Here is a 16,646-nt window from a genome sequence, read left to right as displayed (position 1 = left end):
GGGTCTCCCTGCTAATGTGCGGTGGTGGCATGATCTCGGCTCACTGCAGCCTCAATCTTCCTGGGCTCACGCAATTCTCCTACCTCAGCCTCCCAAGGAGCTGGGACTACAGGAGGGTGCCACCATGCCTGGCTAATTTTTATATTTTTGTAGAGATGGGGTTTCACTATGTTACCCAGGCTGGTCTCAAACTCCTGGGCTCAAGAAATCCTACCACTTCAGCCTCCTAAAGTGCTAAGATTACAGGCATGAGCCACTGCATCTGGCCAGGAAAAGTATTAATATTGGTTCAGAAATACACAAATAGAAATAAACAGTGGAAAAGGAAACACAGATATAAATCCCAGAATATGTGAGAATTTAAAATATGACAATAAAGAGCTTTCAATTAAAGTCAGAAAAAATGGTTTGATAGCTGACACAACTGGCTATCTATCTTATAGACAGATATTCCAGATGAATCAAACACTTAATGATTAAAAAAAAAAGCAATGAGAATCTTCCAAGAAAATACAATGAGGAAACCTTTGTAAAAATTTCAATAAACTCATCAGCTAAAAAAGATAACCTATCTAATTACCACATTAACATACTAAAAGGTTGTGTGGCAAGATCATTAAAAGCAAAATCAACAGACCAATGACTAAGAAAAATATCTGAAATTCATGATTATTATAAGGGTTAACATCAATAATATTTGAAAAACTCTTAAAATGAAATTTACAGGAAAAAAAAATAAAAAATAACCCAACCTAAAAACAGGAAAGGACAGGGATAGGTTAACGGAAGAGAAATCCAAATACCAAATAAAATGTTCGATCTCATTAAGAGTCAAAGAAAAACTATCGCTTTAAACCCATGTCCACTCACTACAATTCAAATGAGTGATACTGGCTATTGCTGCAAGAGATTCTTGAAGAAAAAGACATGGCACTACACCATTATTAGACATGTCTTTTTATATTCTTGAAAAACAACATGACTAGTTACACACTCTCCATCCCAAATATGTTATTCCTGGAATCTTTCTTAGGTGTTTAAAAAAAAAAAATTGTTCATAATTGGGAGGGGATCCTAGATGTAAACAGAATTTCCATTAATAAGTGAATGGTTTAATGTGTCTCTATGCCAAAGAATACTTTATAAAGTCATTTAAAAAATTACATCTACATTAAGGAACTTAAACAGATTTTCACAAAAAACTTTTAAACAAGAAAAAGTGTATTTAACAAATAACTTAAGCATACATAACGTGAACCAATTATGTAAAATGTGTATGTACTTGTCTATGCTTAAGTAATACGCAAAAAGATCTTCAGCTAAGGTATTAATGGTGGTGGCTCCCTCATAGTCAAAAAATTAAGGATGAATTTTACTTCCTTTTTAACTTATGTCTGCTTTGTTTTCCTCCCAATGAGCCTGCATTATTTAAATAAGGAAAAAAAAACCCATTAAGTTATCCTTTCTCAAAAATAAAAGCAGGTACTTTTAGTAGAATAATACCAAATGGGCTGGGCATAGTGGCTCACGCCTGAAATCCCAGCACTTTGGGAGGCAGAGGTGGCGGATCACTTGAGGACAGGAGTTCAAGACCATCCTGGGCAACATGGTGAAACCCCATCTCTACAAAATACAAAAGTTAGCCGGACATGGTGGCACATGCCTGTTGTCCCAGCTACTCAAGAGGCTGAGGCAGGAGAATCGCTTGAAACCGGGCGGCGGAGGTTGCAGTTAGCCAAGACTGAGCCACTGCACTCCAGCCTGGGCAACAGAGTGAGACTCTATCTCAGAAAAACAAACAAACAAAAAACAAAAGGATATTTTGCAACCATTCAACTTTTAAGGCAAAAGACACAAGAATGTTTTTAAAACATTTAAATAAAATTCTTAATTTAAAATTTTCTCTCCAAATGCGAAAAACAACATTTGCAATCAATTCCGTTAACTGTAACAGTAGCATAACAGCTACCTCTCAGGAACATTATGATTAAATGAGATTATAAACAAAACTCTTCCTTTCATTGATCTTTAAGGAATAGCAAAATAGCAAAAATGTTTTTATATTAAGGTACATAAATTTTCATATCTATCTATCTATATATATTAAAAAAATAAAATTATCGTCTAACATCTCTCGGGCACTGTGGCTCACGCCTGTAATCCCAGTACTTTGGGAGGCTAAGGCAGTCAGATCACTTGAGGCCAGGAATTCAAGACCAGTCGGGCCAACGTGGCAAAACCCCGCCTCTACTAAAAATACAAAAATTAGCTGGGCATGCTGGCAGGTGCCTGTAGGCCCAGCTACTCAGGAGGCTGAGACATGAAAATCACTTGAACCCGGGAGGCAGAGATTGCAGCGAGCTAAGATCGCACCACTGCACTCCAGTCTTAGTGACAGAGCGAGACTCTGTCTCAAAAAGAAAAAAGATTATCTCCTAATGTAATGCTTAATTTGTAATTACTAGGTTAAGTACTGTGCACCTACAAGTTCTGCTTCCCTTCTAAATGTGATGGGAAGAATTTAAATCCTTTTAAAAGTTGATACATAATGATTCTCATCTCTCATTAAGCCCCACCGAAACTAGATTTTAAAATAAATAAATTTTTCAATCCTTGTCATAGAAAAAAAGGGAAAAGGGAAAACTATGGATTAATGCAAAGATTTAGCAGATAATCCTCAGAGCAGAAATAAGAAACTGTAAAGTAGGTTAAAGTATACTAAAATTAAAATATTACAAAGGTTTAAAGAGTACTTACTGCACCAGATGCTGTACCTAAAAAATAAAAAACAGGCAAAATATTTACACTGTGATAAAATAGGCTCGCCTTCATAAGTTTTAATATTTATTCATATATTCATAGTACTTATTCCTCCTCATCCACAAGATTTTAAGACTATCTCATATGAACTATGTGCTAGCTATCTTTCCCACAAAATAAACATTTATAGTGCAAAACATTTTCAGAGTTTGAACTTTCAATCTACAAACTCACTTGGAGACAGTCTGAGAAATATTCAACATTGCCTTTTATTTCTTCTTTCCTTACTATAATAGGTAACTATGTTTCTTATTCCTCTTTCTCTACTAAGTATATTACCAAAGCACAATAATACCTCTACCACTGATTCTACAGCTTTAGATTCCTGGTAACTTTATCTGAATTCCAGATTTGTGCTGTACAACACAACAGCGATCAGACACCAGACATCCCTTTAAATTAAAATTTAAGATTAAATAAAATTTAAAAAATTCAGTTCCTCAGTTGCACCAGTCACATTTCAAATACACAATAATTACGTGTCTAGTGGCTACTGTATTAAGCAGTACAGATTACAGAACATTTCCATCACTGCAGAAAGTTCTATTAGATGTTACTGTCCTCTATACTACTACAGAAAACTCCTTAAGAGATTTTGAAATTCATGTTATTCACAAAACTCCTAATAATAATCTCAAACTTTAGAAACTAGTAATTTAAACACATAAAGACGGAGATTGTATGTAAAACAAAACAAAACTATGTTCGTATGTACTGAGTACACTCAAAAGAAGCTACTATAGAAAATCACTGTAGAGCCAAAGCATTTAAAAAGTAACTAAAAACAAAAATTATGTAATGTTCCAGGATTACTGAGGGTAACAGTACCCAGCTCTAGATATCTAAATAAAAGAAAATAATTGTATTAGGTATTTCAGAACATTTTAAATAATGAAATCTGTGAAACATCTTTAAAAAATCAATTAAGTCCTATTTGAACCCACAGAAAAGCACACAGTACATTTTCAACACTTTTCAACCAATACTGTTTATAACAGAAAACAATCTTGCCATAATCGTGGATGAAGTTCAGCATCTGGAATATTAATTTATGTGGAAAGCTACGTATTCATGATACTGGAGGCATTATTAATATATATTAAAATCTCACTAGTCAAAATGGCCAGTTATTGGGAACTGATATTTACTCCAATGGCTATCAAAACAAGGGCCAAGGAGACGACAGAAAAGTAACTCTGAAGTAGTCTAGAATGTCAAGGAGAGCTCATACTAAACACCTAAAGAGTGGAGTCACTACGTCATTCTAATGCTTGCTGAGTACAAATATGAACTCAACCAGAGTTCATTTAACATATACTCTCTGAGCACCTACTGTGTTGACAGGACTACTGTTAAGTATTGAATAGTCAGATCATCCAACTTTTCAAAATAAATTCAAACTCAAAATCTGCAGACTACAAATGTTAGCAATAATTACAAAATTGAAGAACACTGTGTGGGCCAAAGTATATCTGCAGACCAAACTGGGTCCAGAACTCCTGACCTAAAACTGTAAAAATTTCCTAAGAATTCAATTATCGCTGGGTGCAGTGGCTCACGCCTGTAATCCCAGCACTTTGGGAGACCGAAGTGGGCAGATCACAAGGTCAGGAATTCGAGACCAGTCTTGCCAATATGATGAAACCCTGTCTCTACTAAAATACAAAAATTAGCCAGACATGCACCTGTAGTCCCAGTTACTCGGGAGGCTAAGGCAGGAGAATCGCTTGAACCCAGGAGGCGGAGGTTGCAGTGAGCCGAGATTGCCACTTACTCCAGCCTGGGTGACAGAGCGAGACTCCACTTCAAAAGAACAACAACAAAAAAAGACTTCAATTGTCAACGCTATCCAGTTTCCTATTGCGGAAAAAGAAAAAGGAGGTTATATAAAGTCCAAGAGATCCTGCTTTTTTTACTCCTCATTATAATACGGCTGCTACTGTCCAAATGAGGTCTAACACATACCACCATACATAGTACACATACCTGCTGCTACATCCATACTATTTACTCCTGGCTGTAAGAAGAAAAATGAAATTAGTGTTATTGATCTCTTTTAAAGTGTATTTTATATAAGTTCCTCATAAAGCATAGTGAAATCAGTACCTGCTATGTATAATCCTCAAGCCTGTGACTCAAAGATTCTTAGCAAAACTTTTAGTGGTCTCAGTTCCCTGAGCTTGCTATAAATTGTAAAAGAGATCAGCAAACTGAGGCTACAGGAGTAGTTTAAATGTTATATGGTCACCAAGTGTACACAAAGTCCTCAACCCTTTACCTACAATTCTGGAAACCAAAACCCTCTGAAAACCAACTTTTTTCAAGTATGGAACCAAAACTCACTACAGTGGCAAAACCTGCCCTAAATGAACATGAAACTCCACAAACTTCATTTATCCCTCTTCAGTTTAGTTTAGCTGCAAAAATATTAACATTATTAAGTTAGACGGCACTGCCCTGAACCCCGGAGGAAATGTTTACATATTATATGCAATGTGTTACTTTCCAGTATTATAAAGAATTTTTGAAATATATCGCATCTTAGGATTTTGGGAAAGACATTGCAAACTTACCACCCCAAGAGAGTATGTCACATCTGTTCATTACAACCACATAAAGAATAAAGAAGTTAAAGTTGAATTTCGTAATAATTTATATTACCACACTACCCGATAGAGGTGGTAAGGCTGTTTAATAGATTTTCTAATTAATTTGCCACAGCTGAAGTCTCAGAATGTGGATTTCCAATTAAATCTTGATTTCTAAATCTAGTATTAAATCATATTATACCAACTTTTAATTAGCACTCAGTGAAGTGAATGTTTACCCTTTAAAACTTACATGTTATCAGACCAATAAAATGCTTCTGGCTCACAATGTATACTTTTCAGTATTCTGGTCTTAATACAGAATTAACCTAATAATTAAGAATGTACATATAATATCAATATAGGAAAAAATGTAAATGCCTATCATTGAAGTTATAGAAACTAAATCCAGGACAAACACAGTGGCTCATGCCTGTCATCCCTGTGGGAGGCCGAGGCAGGAGGATAATTCGAGCTCAGGAGTTTGAGACCAGCTTGGGCAACACAGGGAGACCTCATCTCTACAAAAAATATTTTAAATTAGCTTGGCGTGGTGGCACGTGCCTGTGGTCTCAACTACTCAGAAGGCTGAGGTTGGAGGATTGCTTGAGCCCGGAAGGTTGAGGCTGTAGTGAGCTATTATCATGTCACTCACTGCACTCCAGACTGGTTGACAGAGCAAGACTCTGTCTCAAAAATACAAAGAAAAGAAACAAAACTGAAAGTCCACAGTAATTCTCGTATTTTATTACAGTACTATACAGGCACTTCAACAGCTAACATGATTGCCTATCAAGTACATAGATATCATTATTCCATATATAAAAGTAATCAATCAAAACATTACTTCACAGAAAATAGTTATTTTCACATGATTACCGGTAAGGCAGGCTGCATGGAAGCCTGAGACATATGAGACATCATCATTCCAGGCATTACTGACGACATCATTCCAGGCATCTAAAATAAAAGTAAAAAAGGTTACTATAAGACCAAAGCACTTAATATGACTTTAAGAATCCCATAACTTAAGACTAAAAACCACTAAACACTATGCCATGTGAATAGTATGCTTAGTAAGTGCTTGTTGAATGAATGAAGTACTTTATCAATAATCTATTTTAATACTATGTCACAGTTTTTATATATATGGTCAAAATTATTTTAACAAGTAAATTTAATAAGTTTGGACTATTATGTTATTTCTAGCCTGAATTTAAAAAAACATTAATCTCCTTTTAGTTGTAACACAACAGTCATATTTTTCTCACTTCTTTGGAGCAAGATAATTTAACATAAAATTTTTTCAGTATTTTTCACCTTTGATTTTTAATACATGTACTGAATAAATTTTATAATGTGGCATATTTCAAAATCCTAGATCAAAGGTGCTAATATCCAAACAATGACCTAAAAAAATACATTTAAAAAAACCCTTTTTAAATCACAAGTCATCTATCCCCTCTCATGTACAGAAAACTTAAGGCACATACATAAATATCTGAAGATATTAGTTTGGGAGCTCAATCTAGTTTATCAACAACTACCATTCAAATCTATGAATTAATTCTACTAAGTCTGAATATAAATCCTGAAGATTAACACAAGTTTCTCAAGAATTTGACCCAATGTTCCTCTATATTAGTATAATCCCACATTACAATTTTGATTTTAATGACCATTAAAAAGATCTAAGGAAATTCAGAAGGGGACAAAAATTACATACAATAATCACAGGTACTGGAACAAGGTAACCAGTTATTAAACAATTTCAAAGTAAATGAACATTTTGAGAAATAGGAACAACGGAAAATAAGCATATGGTCAGCAGGAACATACAGATTCAAGCCTTCTAAAGTTATGTAAGAACATTCACACACTGAATTGTATTCCTTGTGAAAGTGACCCATGAAGCTAAATGAGGCTAAGGTACCTATTAAAATAAAGTAGCATGGAGTTAATGGGTTAAAAACAACCAACAAACTGTCTAAACATCATTAAACAAAACTTTTTGACAAAAACTGTGACTATAAGAATGTGGTGGCTGACTTGGAATATGATCCAAATAGTACGTATTTTTTTTTAAGGTCTAGAATTTGAAAACTGAAGCACTGGCAAGCCTCCATCATCCAGACTGAGAATCAGAAAAATAATTTACAAGGTAAGGAGAAAAAATACAACAATCAAATGAGAAAGAACTATAACTAGGCTTACTCCCAACCCATACATCTCCAGCCAATAGATATATCCTCGTAATTTTGCTTTAGGCCAATGTAAAATACGCTGAATCAGGTAACTGGTTGCATGGGAAAGCAACCAAGATACATGACAGGAAACATAGAAACAGCCCGCTACTTTAAGTAACCTATATATAAAATCAAAAGCTAGTAACATAACCAAAACTAGAATTCTAAGCTAAATTGACAGATCAAGGCCTGAAAACTTAAGAGAAAAACCAATCAAAGTAACTTCTCCTAAGAATTAAAGGTATTTTTTTTTTAAGTAGAGTAAAATCTGCATAAAGCAACAGAACATTCTCTCGCCAGGCACGGTGGCTCACTCCTGTAATCCCAGCACTTTGGGAGGCCAATGCAGGCGGATCACGAGGTCAGGAGACCAAGATCTTCCTGGCTAACACCGTGAAACCCTGTCTCTACTAAAAATACAAAAAATTAGCCAGGCATGGTGGCACGTGCCTGTAGTCCCAGCTACTTGGGAGGCTGAGGCAGGAGAATCACTTGAACCTGAGAGGTGGAGGCTGCAGTGAGCTGAGACGGTGCCACTGCACTCCAGCCTGGGCAACAGAGAGAGACTCCGTCTCAAAAAAAGAACATTCTCTAATGGCAGCAGCAGACTGTACAAATAAATGTAATTTCAAATTGAAATATCCTGACTTGATTACACACATAAAGATAAAATCTTATTTAAAAACAAAGCCACATAAAAACCAATATATAAGAGTTTAGCAGACCAGGCCAATGAGATTTACAGCAGGCAGTATTTGAAAATCACTAAAGAATATACAGAGTTTGACAGAGTTCTCTCTTTAATTGACCTTCTTCCCATACCTAAAATGTTTAAACACCTCAGAAATGTTCTTTTAGACTGGAAATCATGGTATTTATTATAGAATGAGATTTAATGTCAAAAAGCGACATTCTCCCTTCGTATCTCCATAAATTCTGGGGGTGAAGACTAGTTAATCTTGTTTTACCTGACAATCTGCAAGTCCTAAATTACATACAACTGAATATCCTGAAAGTAAATCGACCATTAATGTAATTTAAACCAAAACTGTGATGTCAACATAAAACCAAAGAACAAACCAATAAACATGCAAAATACTGCATTCTGTAGGAAAAACCACTGTAAGAATTTAAGAAATTTAGAGTTCCTTTAGAGGACTGAGAATCCCTAAGTCTGTTTTTCAAAATCTAAAAAATCTACTTTGTGGCGATGTTATGATTCTCATTTTCTATTAATTCTAGGATATACATAACATAGAGATACTTTTTATAATCTCTTTCTTTGAAGCTAAATCTTTTAAAGAAATTGTGTTGATTTATGCCAGTCACTTTGGCAGCACCATCAATCTGAGACCATTAAAAATTTCTAAGCTATCTATTAACACTTACTGTTAATGGGAATACAAGATGCAAACTTATGAGAATTGGCTATGGCTCAAATCCTCAGAAATGATTTTTTCATCCCTCATCCCAATAATAAAAGAGTTAAAACATTCAAATTTCTTTGCTCTCTCCTCTGGCACGGTAGGTATACTTCTTCTTTCCATGAAGAGGTGTCTCAACGTTATCTGCTAAGTGTTTCAGATTTTCCATTTAGATTTACTTTTTCTTTTCACTCTTAAGGGCACATAAAACACAGTCATGTGTCATTTAATGACCGTATGTTCTGAGAATTGTGTCATCAGGAGATATCATCATTGTGTATCATAGAATGCACTTACACAAACCTGGATGGTTATAGTCTACTACACATCTAGGCTATTATGGTATACACAGCCTATTGCTCCTAGGCTAGAAACCTTTATAACATGTTACTGTACTGAATACTGTAGGCAACTGTAACACAATGCTAAGTATTTGTATACCTAAACATAGAGGTAGTATATGATTTAACAGGACCACCATTGTGTATGTAGTCTGTCATTTCCCAATATGTCACTATGTGGCCCACAAATCTAATACTGTGTCTCAACATTTAAGTTCAATGAAAAATGGGATGTTGCTTCAAAATAATAAAGGGGAAAAATTCTTAACTTAGTTGCTACAATAACGCCACAACAAATTCCATGAGCCACACCATTCTTAAGGCTACAAAGTAGTAGTTCATATTTACTTAATCTGAAGCATACTATAAAATCAAAACCATGTACTGCTTTGCAAATTCCCATTTAAACTACTTTGGTAAATATGCAAAAGTGCTATAATTCAAAATTTCTAGTTGTTATGAGACATAAATTTCCTAAAATGTTAAACATCTGAATATTATGAGCAATTCGGCACCTTTAAAAAATGCAGCTGATATATTTTACACAATTCATAAGTGGCCAACCATATGTATATTTACATTATGCAAACCATTTCTATTTCCTATTCTTTTAATAAGTATAAAACTAATTATCAAGATGTTCTCAGAAGAATCATCAGTTTGAGGAAAATAAAAAATAAATGAACAAAACACTAGGGAGCGCCACACAACCTGTTCAGTCATTCTTAGCATCCCAGAAAGTTTCTAATGTTAGATATAAACAAACATATTTCATTTATCACTCTACATACTTTAAAAAATGAAAATAAAAAGCGGTAGTAATGAAAGCAATATCAATGCTATGGTGAGTGAATTTTACAAAGTGTAAATTCAGTTGGTCCAATTTTACCATGATATGAAAAGAAAGCACTTTAAAAGTGAAGAACTTCACATGGGGACTTCATAAGTTCTTTCCTTCATAGTTATTTCTGAAGTTTTTCCTGCTGGAAAGAAATGATAAACAATTGGACCTATCTTTTGCCTAGTATTATAAAAAAAAAAAAATCACCTAAAAAAAATTAACTCCTAAATCTGGTGGTTTTTAAAAAACCATTCTTGCTGCAAACCTGTAGCAGTAAATTCATAATCTAAATAAGTTTCATGTCTGCCTTTTTACTTGGGGTTCTTCTGAAGTGTGCTAAAGTAAAATTCCATAAGGTAAGTACAACCTATGAAGGCTGTTTAGTATTTTAAAACAACTATCTCATATACCACTAAATTATTTTATGAATATACAAATAAACGCCAAAAATCTTGAATAAATGCAAACTGAATCTTTAAATAGAACTAAACATTCATTCAATTGGAGATAAATGGATATATCTAGGTTTAAAGCATACCCTTAGCAATCAAAAGTAAACTGGTGGCTTTTTTTGTGGAAATCATTTAACCTACTTCCTCTTCATCTAAAGCAAGCCTGTTCAATCTGCAGGCCATGGGCCACATGTGGCCCAGGACAGCTTTGAATGTCAACGCAAATTTGTAAGCTTTCTTAAAACATTCAGTTTTTTTGGCTTTTTTTTTTTTTTAAGCTCATCAGCTACTGTTAATGTTATTTTTTTATGAGTGGCCCAGGGGAGCCTGATCTAGAGCAACATAAATTCAAAACATCCTTTTTTGCTAAGAAATATTTACACAAAGGGTAGACAATATTTGTACAAATTGTTATCATGCAGAATAGAACTTTACCATGTAACAAGACAAGTGCCAGTATTCAAAATGTGCGAAACTCTCTCAACTTACAGAATTTAGAACTGCTGAAGGATAGCAACCCCTTCAGAGTCTAAGGAAATTAACTCAATTACATAGTCTTATAGTGGTATATATAGATAATGCAGTCCGAAGTCAGACTGACAGAATTCCTATCCCATTTAACTTGGGCTAATTTATTTGACCTCTCTGGACCACAAACTCTTCATCAATGAGAAAAAACATTAACTGTCTGAGAGGATTATTACAGAGAACAAATGTGATAATACAGATATGGCACTTAGAAACAGGCTTAACAAATAATAATAGGTATTATCAATGGTCTCCATTTAATCAAGGTATATCTTACGTCACCCCTTCCCTCATCTATTCTTTATCCAGCTCTCAAGTACTTCAGTTCTTTTAAGTTATCTAGGGAAAATATTGTAAAACCAGTAATATTCAATAGGAACCAATACACATTAATAAGAAGTCAATCTCAGATTAAGATCATGCTTACTGCTGGCTCTGCAATGTCACTGAGTAACTCACTAAATTCTCTGGGCCTTACTATTCCCATTTGTAAACTGGACATCCATCTAGCCAATCCACTTTTCAATCAGGAGGATCAAATTCAATAGGCTATAATCTCTCAAAGTTTATATAAGCATGGTGACAGAATTCTTGACACAAATTATGTGACACAATTTAGAAACAGCGCTAAATGACAACGAACTATCACTTTTTAAAAAGCTCTAATCATAACTGGGGATACACAAAAATTGCATTGCCTCAATTAAGTCACATAGAATTAATGATTTTAGGCCGGGTGCGGTGGCTCAAGCCTGTAATCCCAGCACTTTGGGAGGCTGAGACGGGCAGATCACGAGGTCAGGAGATAGAGACTATCCTGGCTAACACGGTGAAACCCCGTCTCTACTAAAAAATACAAAAAAACTAGCCGGGCGAGGTGCCGGGCGCCTGTAGTCCCAGCTACTCCGGCGGCTGAGGCAGGAGAATAGCGTGAACCCGGGAGGCGGAGCTTGCAGTGAGCTGAGATCCGGCCACTGCACTCCAGCCTGGGCGACACAGCAAGACTCCATCTCAAAAAAAAAAAAAAAAATTAATGACTTTAAAACTTACTCTAAAAAGTCATCAAAGCCTTCTTTTAGACAAAAGTATACAAGGACACAAGACCATTATTACCCCCTGCCCCAAGTCTTTCAAGCTAGATTCAGTAGTATATCAAGCTAAATCTTTATACTTTATGTCAGTATAAGTAAGGGTCTAATTTTCTATACCTAACAAATACATGATCATAAATACACGATGACTTAAGACTACTGAAAAATCATCTTTCAAAGAAGTAACAACTTTCTTGATTCCACATGGCCAAATGGGTGTTTGCAAACAAGAACTTAATGCTCACTCATTTATCAAAAGCTAGTTTTAAAAGTCTTAGCCTAAATCTAAGATCAAGATCTAATGATAAGGATCCCATTCACAACATAATGTGATTTTGTTTAAAAAGATCAAATCTGGCCAGGTGCAGTGGCTCATACCGGTAATCCTAGCACTTTGGGAGGCCAAGGCAGGTGGGTCACGAGGTCAACAAATCGAGACCGTCCTGGCCAACATGGTGAAACCCCATCTCTACTAAAATACAAAAATCAGCCGGGCGTGGTGACACGCACCTGTAGTTCCAGCTACTCCAGAGGCTGAGGCAAAGGAATTGCTTGAGCTCGGGAGATGGACGTTGCAGTGAGCTGAGATCGCACCACTGCACTCCAGCCTGGCAACAGAGCAAGACTCTGTCTCCCAAAAAAAAAAAAAAAGACCAAGGTCTAAGATAAATATAAGAATTTCATTAAATAACAAAAAACAAAGCCTAAGACAAAGCAAATTGAATTTCAACTCAAGACAGTCTTCACTAGTCCTTCATGACTAACAGAACCATTCAGACTGGGAGAAGATTCAGATTTCCACTTTGAGTTCACTGAGTAAGAAAGAAGCAGAAGCGGATTTCCTTTTAAATCCACCAATGCAAAATACCATGACAGAGATGATAAATTCCTCTTCAAAAGGTTTTAATTCCCAGTTCTTCAAGTTCTTTGTTTCTCTAATTTCTATAGTTATCCGTGCTGTAACTAACCCTTCCTGCCCTTGCAGCACCTGACATGCCCTGACAAGCCTAGAAATGTCTTACTCCATAACAGATAGCCTTCCCCTTCCCGCCTAGATACCTGTGTTCAATTACAAACATTAGCCAATCAAGTCAGTTTAGATTGTGCGGTCCAACCCTAGCAAATAGGGGAAAGACACAACAGTAGGGACCAGCTATATAATGAATAAGAACCTCTTCCCCTCCCTTGTCCGGTGTGCTCTTGCCATTGCTCCATTCGCAAGACACACCCTTCTACAGAAGTAAATTGCCTTGCTGAGAAAACCTTTGCCTGAGTATATTTTCACTTTGCAACACCAAGCATTTACTTCCAACAATTTGGGGGCCCGCCTAGGATTCCCATTCTCCTTCGGCGAACAGGTCTCTGGTCATTTCTCATGGGGAGGCGCGACCCGCTGCCTTGTTGAAGTGACCTCAGTGTAGAGACTGGAACCCACCCAGTGCGACAAACACACCCAGACTCTCAGCAACAGGGAAAGATACAGGCCAGCAGCTTGGGGAAAGGATTCTCACATACCGCGGCAACCAGGTAACTCTGTACACAGACCAAGGTAAGAAACGTTGCAGGGGTGACAAAGTATTTCCTTGCTGGTCGGGATATTCTGGAGGATGAAAGTGTGTGTGAATGATCACAAGCACTACTGCTTTTAGTGCTGCTTGTGTGAATGGTACTAAGCACTACTGCTGTGCAGAGTGAGGGAGTCCTATCTGTAGTTCTGTGGTCACTTTATACAGCTTAGGGCGGATCCTGCTGTGGGGCTCATACCAGCACGCCAATGCCAAGAGGGGCCTAAATTCGCATGAGGGAAGTGGCCAGGGTGGATGAAGCAAAAGAAGGGTGCAAGGAGCCGCCAGGAGGTGGGGCTAAAGGATAGGCAAGAAAACTTTAATACAAGGGACTGAGACTTAACAAGTCTCCAGAGAAGAATTTTCAGGCAAGAAGTCTCTAATACGAGGCATTGAGTCTAACTAGGACCTGACATGGGAAATACCCCAAGCAAGACAGAGTAAAAAGGATGAAGATGGCAGTAAAGATATTCCCCCCGATAGTCCCCTAGGTCTCATATTAAAATACTGGAAAGATAATGAGAAGACTAAACGTAAGATACAGCAACAAATGATAAAATATTACTGTTTTATTTGGACTCGGGGACTCATCCTCAAACCCTCAATCTTCTGGCCAAAGTTTGGGTCGAATGAGGGTGCGATGTGTCAGTTTTTGATTCAGTATGTCAATGACAAAAGCCCAGTTTCTCAAGAGGAACTGGACTATGCTCTTTATTGGAGGCAGGTACCTGTCCTCCTTTTTCCCTTAGAGACAACTAGGAAAGAACCTGATCTAGCATCACAAAAGGAAAAATTAGATAAGTTAGTTCCAATGCTCAAAGACTCCAGCACATGGGATCCCCTAGACCATCCTCCCCGGCTCAGTGATCCCAACCCCTCTCCTCAGGCAGCTGCTGCCGCCCCAGATCCCGCTCTAGATCCTTCTTCACCTACTCACGTTACTCCTCCTCCTTACAATCCTGACTCTTAGAAATTATCATCCCACGAGCCTGTCCCCTATCAGCCTAAGAACTCCTCCCTAAAGGGACTCCAACATGAAATAGAGCAATGTAAAAAGGATATCCAGAACTTCCCTTTCCCCTCTACAACTCAAGAGTCGGTCCCTGCTCTCTTTCCCTTAAAACTGATCAATTTTTAGGACCTCAGTTATACACTTGGGTAGAGTTAATGTCCATCTCGGACATCCTTCAGGAAAAGAAAGGAGTATTCGTAGGGCTGCTATGGTAATTTGGGAACGTGAGCGTCCTCCCAGTCAAAAAGTCCCTACCGTTCCTACTGTGGATCAGAAAACCCCGCCCAAGACCCCCAGTGGGACAATAAAAATCTGGCTCACCGGGAAAACATGCAGGACCTAAGGGAGATGATAATAAAAGGAATTCAGGAATCAGTACCCGAACCCAAAATCTCTCTAAAGCATTTGATATACAACAAAAAAAGGATGAAGGGCTTATGAGATTCCTAGATAGATTGAAAGAGCAAATGAGACAATACGCAGGCCTCAATTTAGAAGATCCCCTTGGGCAAGGAATATTAAAACTCCAATTTGTCACTAGAAGATGGCCAGACATCTCAAAAAAATTACTAAAGTACAAAATTGGGAAGACCATCCCCTAAGTGAACTTCTCAGGAAAGCTCAAAAGGTGTACGTGAGGACAGATGAAGAAAGGCAAAAACGAAAGACAAAACTTGTATTATCCACCTTCCAATAGATGACTCCAAACCCATATACTTCTAAACAGAGCTTCAAGGGGCCAGAACCGATAAAGGGTCCAAACCCTCCTTTAAAGAACCAAGGCCCTCATTTACCAGGCCCTCTAAAGAGTATGGGGGAGCAAAGTCAAAGAATCTCAGAACCGAGAGGGTTTGTAAGGGCAAGATAGGTGCTACAAATGTAGAACAGGCCACTTCAAGACAGATGTCCCGAATTTAAAAAGGAGAAAGAAGCCCTTCCACTCATGACTTTCGAGGAAGAATAGGGTGGTCAGGGGCTCTGTCTCTTTTATCTTGAGTCCCACCAGGAGCCCTTGATAAATTCAGAAGTGGGCCCTAAGCATAAGCTTATCACCTTTTTGGTCAATTCAAGGGCGGCTCATGCCTGTTTGTTTCCCTCCATCTAATATTGCCTACTCTTTGGAGGAACTTTTCGTCTCAGGTAAAAGGAGAAGGATTTAAAGAAAAATTTTTAAAAAACACAGAAGTCAGACACCAGGATCGATCAGCTCATATTCAGTTTCTGTTAATCCTTGAGGCAGGGACTAACTTATTAGGGAGGGAGTTAATGTTGAAGTTAGGCATAGGCCTACAAGTCAGCCCCAGAGGATTCCTCACCTCATTAAACCTACTCATCACTGCAGATGAAAAATACATTAATCCTAATATCTGGTCCAAAGAGGAGAACCGAGGGAAACTCCAAGTCTCTCCAATCCACATCAAGCTTAATGCCCCCGCAGGGAAGCTGTAAGGAGAAAACAATACCCCATTCCCATAGATAGGGTTGGGATAGGGCTGAAACCTAAAATCAAAGGTCTTATTAAAGACAGGCTTTTTGAGCCCTGTACGTCCCCTTATAATACCCCAATATTGCCAGTCAAGAAATCAGACGGGTCATACCGGCTGGTACAATACCTTAGAGCTATTAACCAAATAGTCCAAACTACCCACACCGTTGTCCCCAATCCTTACACCATTCTTAGCAACATTCCATATAATCATCAATGGTTTACTGTAATAGATTTAAAACATGCTTTCTG

At 37.2% G+C, this 16,646-nt stretch overlaps 1 protein-coding gene across 13 annotated transcripts in view; it reads right to left on the bottom strand.

The window, feature by feature from the left end:
- PRPF40A (pre-mRNA processing factor 40 homolog A) overlaps window positions 1-16,646 on the bottom strand; it is a 68,241-nt gene that overhangs the window by 37,302 nt on the left and 14,293 nt on the right. For all 13 annotated transcript variants that reach the window (XM_033231462.1, XM_033231456.1, XM_033231454.1 and 10 more), the window contains 3 exons: window positions 6,288-6,368; window positions 4,807-4,837; window positions 2,758-2,774 (listed from right to left, as the gene is read on the bottom strand). In XM_033231462.1, coding sequence (XP_033087353.1) covers window positions 2,758-2,774; window positions 4,807-4,837; window positions 6,288-6,368 — 129 coding nt within the window. The remainder of the gene's footprint in view (window positions 1-2,757; window positions 2,775-4,806; window positions 4,838-6,287; window positions 6,369-16,646) is intronic.

This window comes from Trachypithecus francoisi, unplaced genomic scaffold, assembly GCF_009764315.1.
Source record: "Trachypithecus francoisi isolate TF-2019V2 unplaced genomic scaffold, Tfra_2.0 Lachesis_group13, whole genome shotgun sequence".
Lineage (NCBI taxonomy): Eukaryota > Metazoa > Chordata > Mammalia > Primates > Cercopithecidae > Trachypithecus > Trachypithecus francoisi.
Note: the sequence above shows the minus strand (reverse complement) of the source record. Positions and strands in the feature narration are given on the sequence as shown.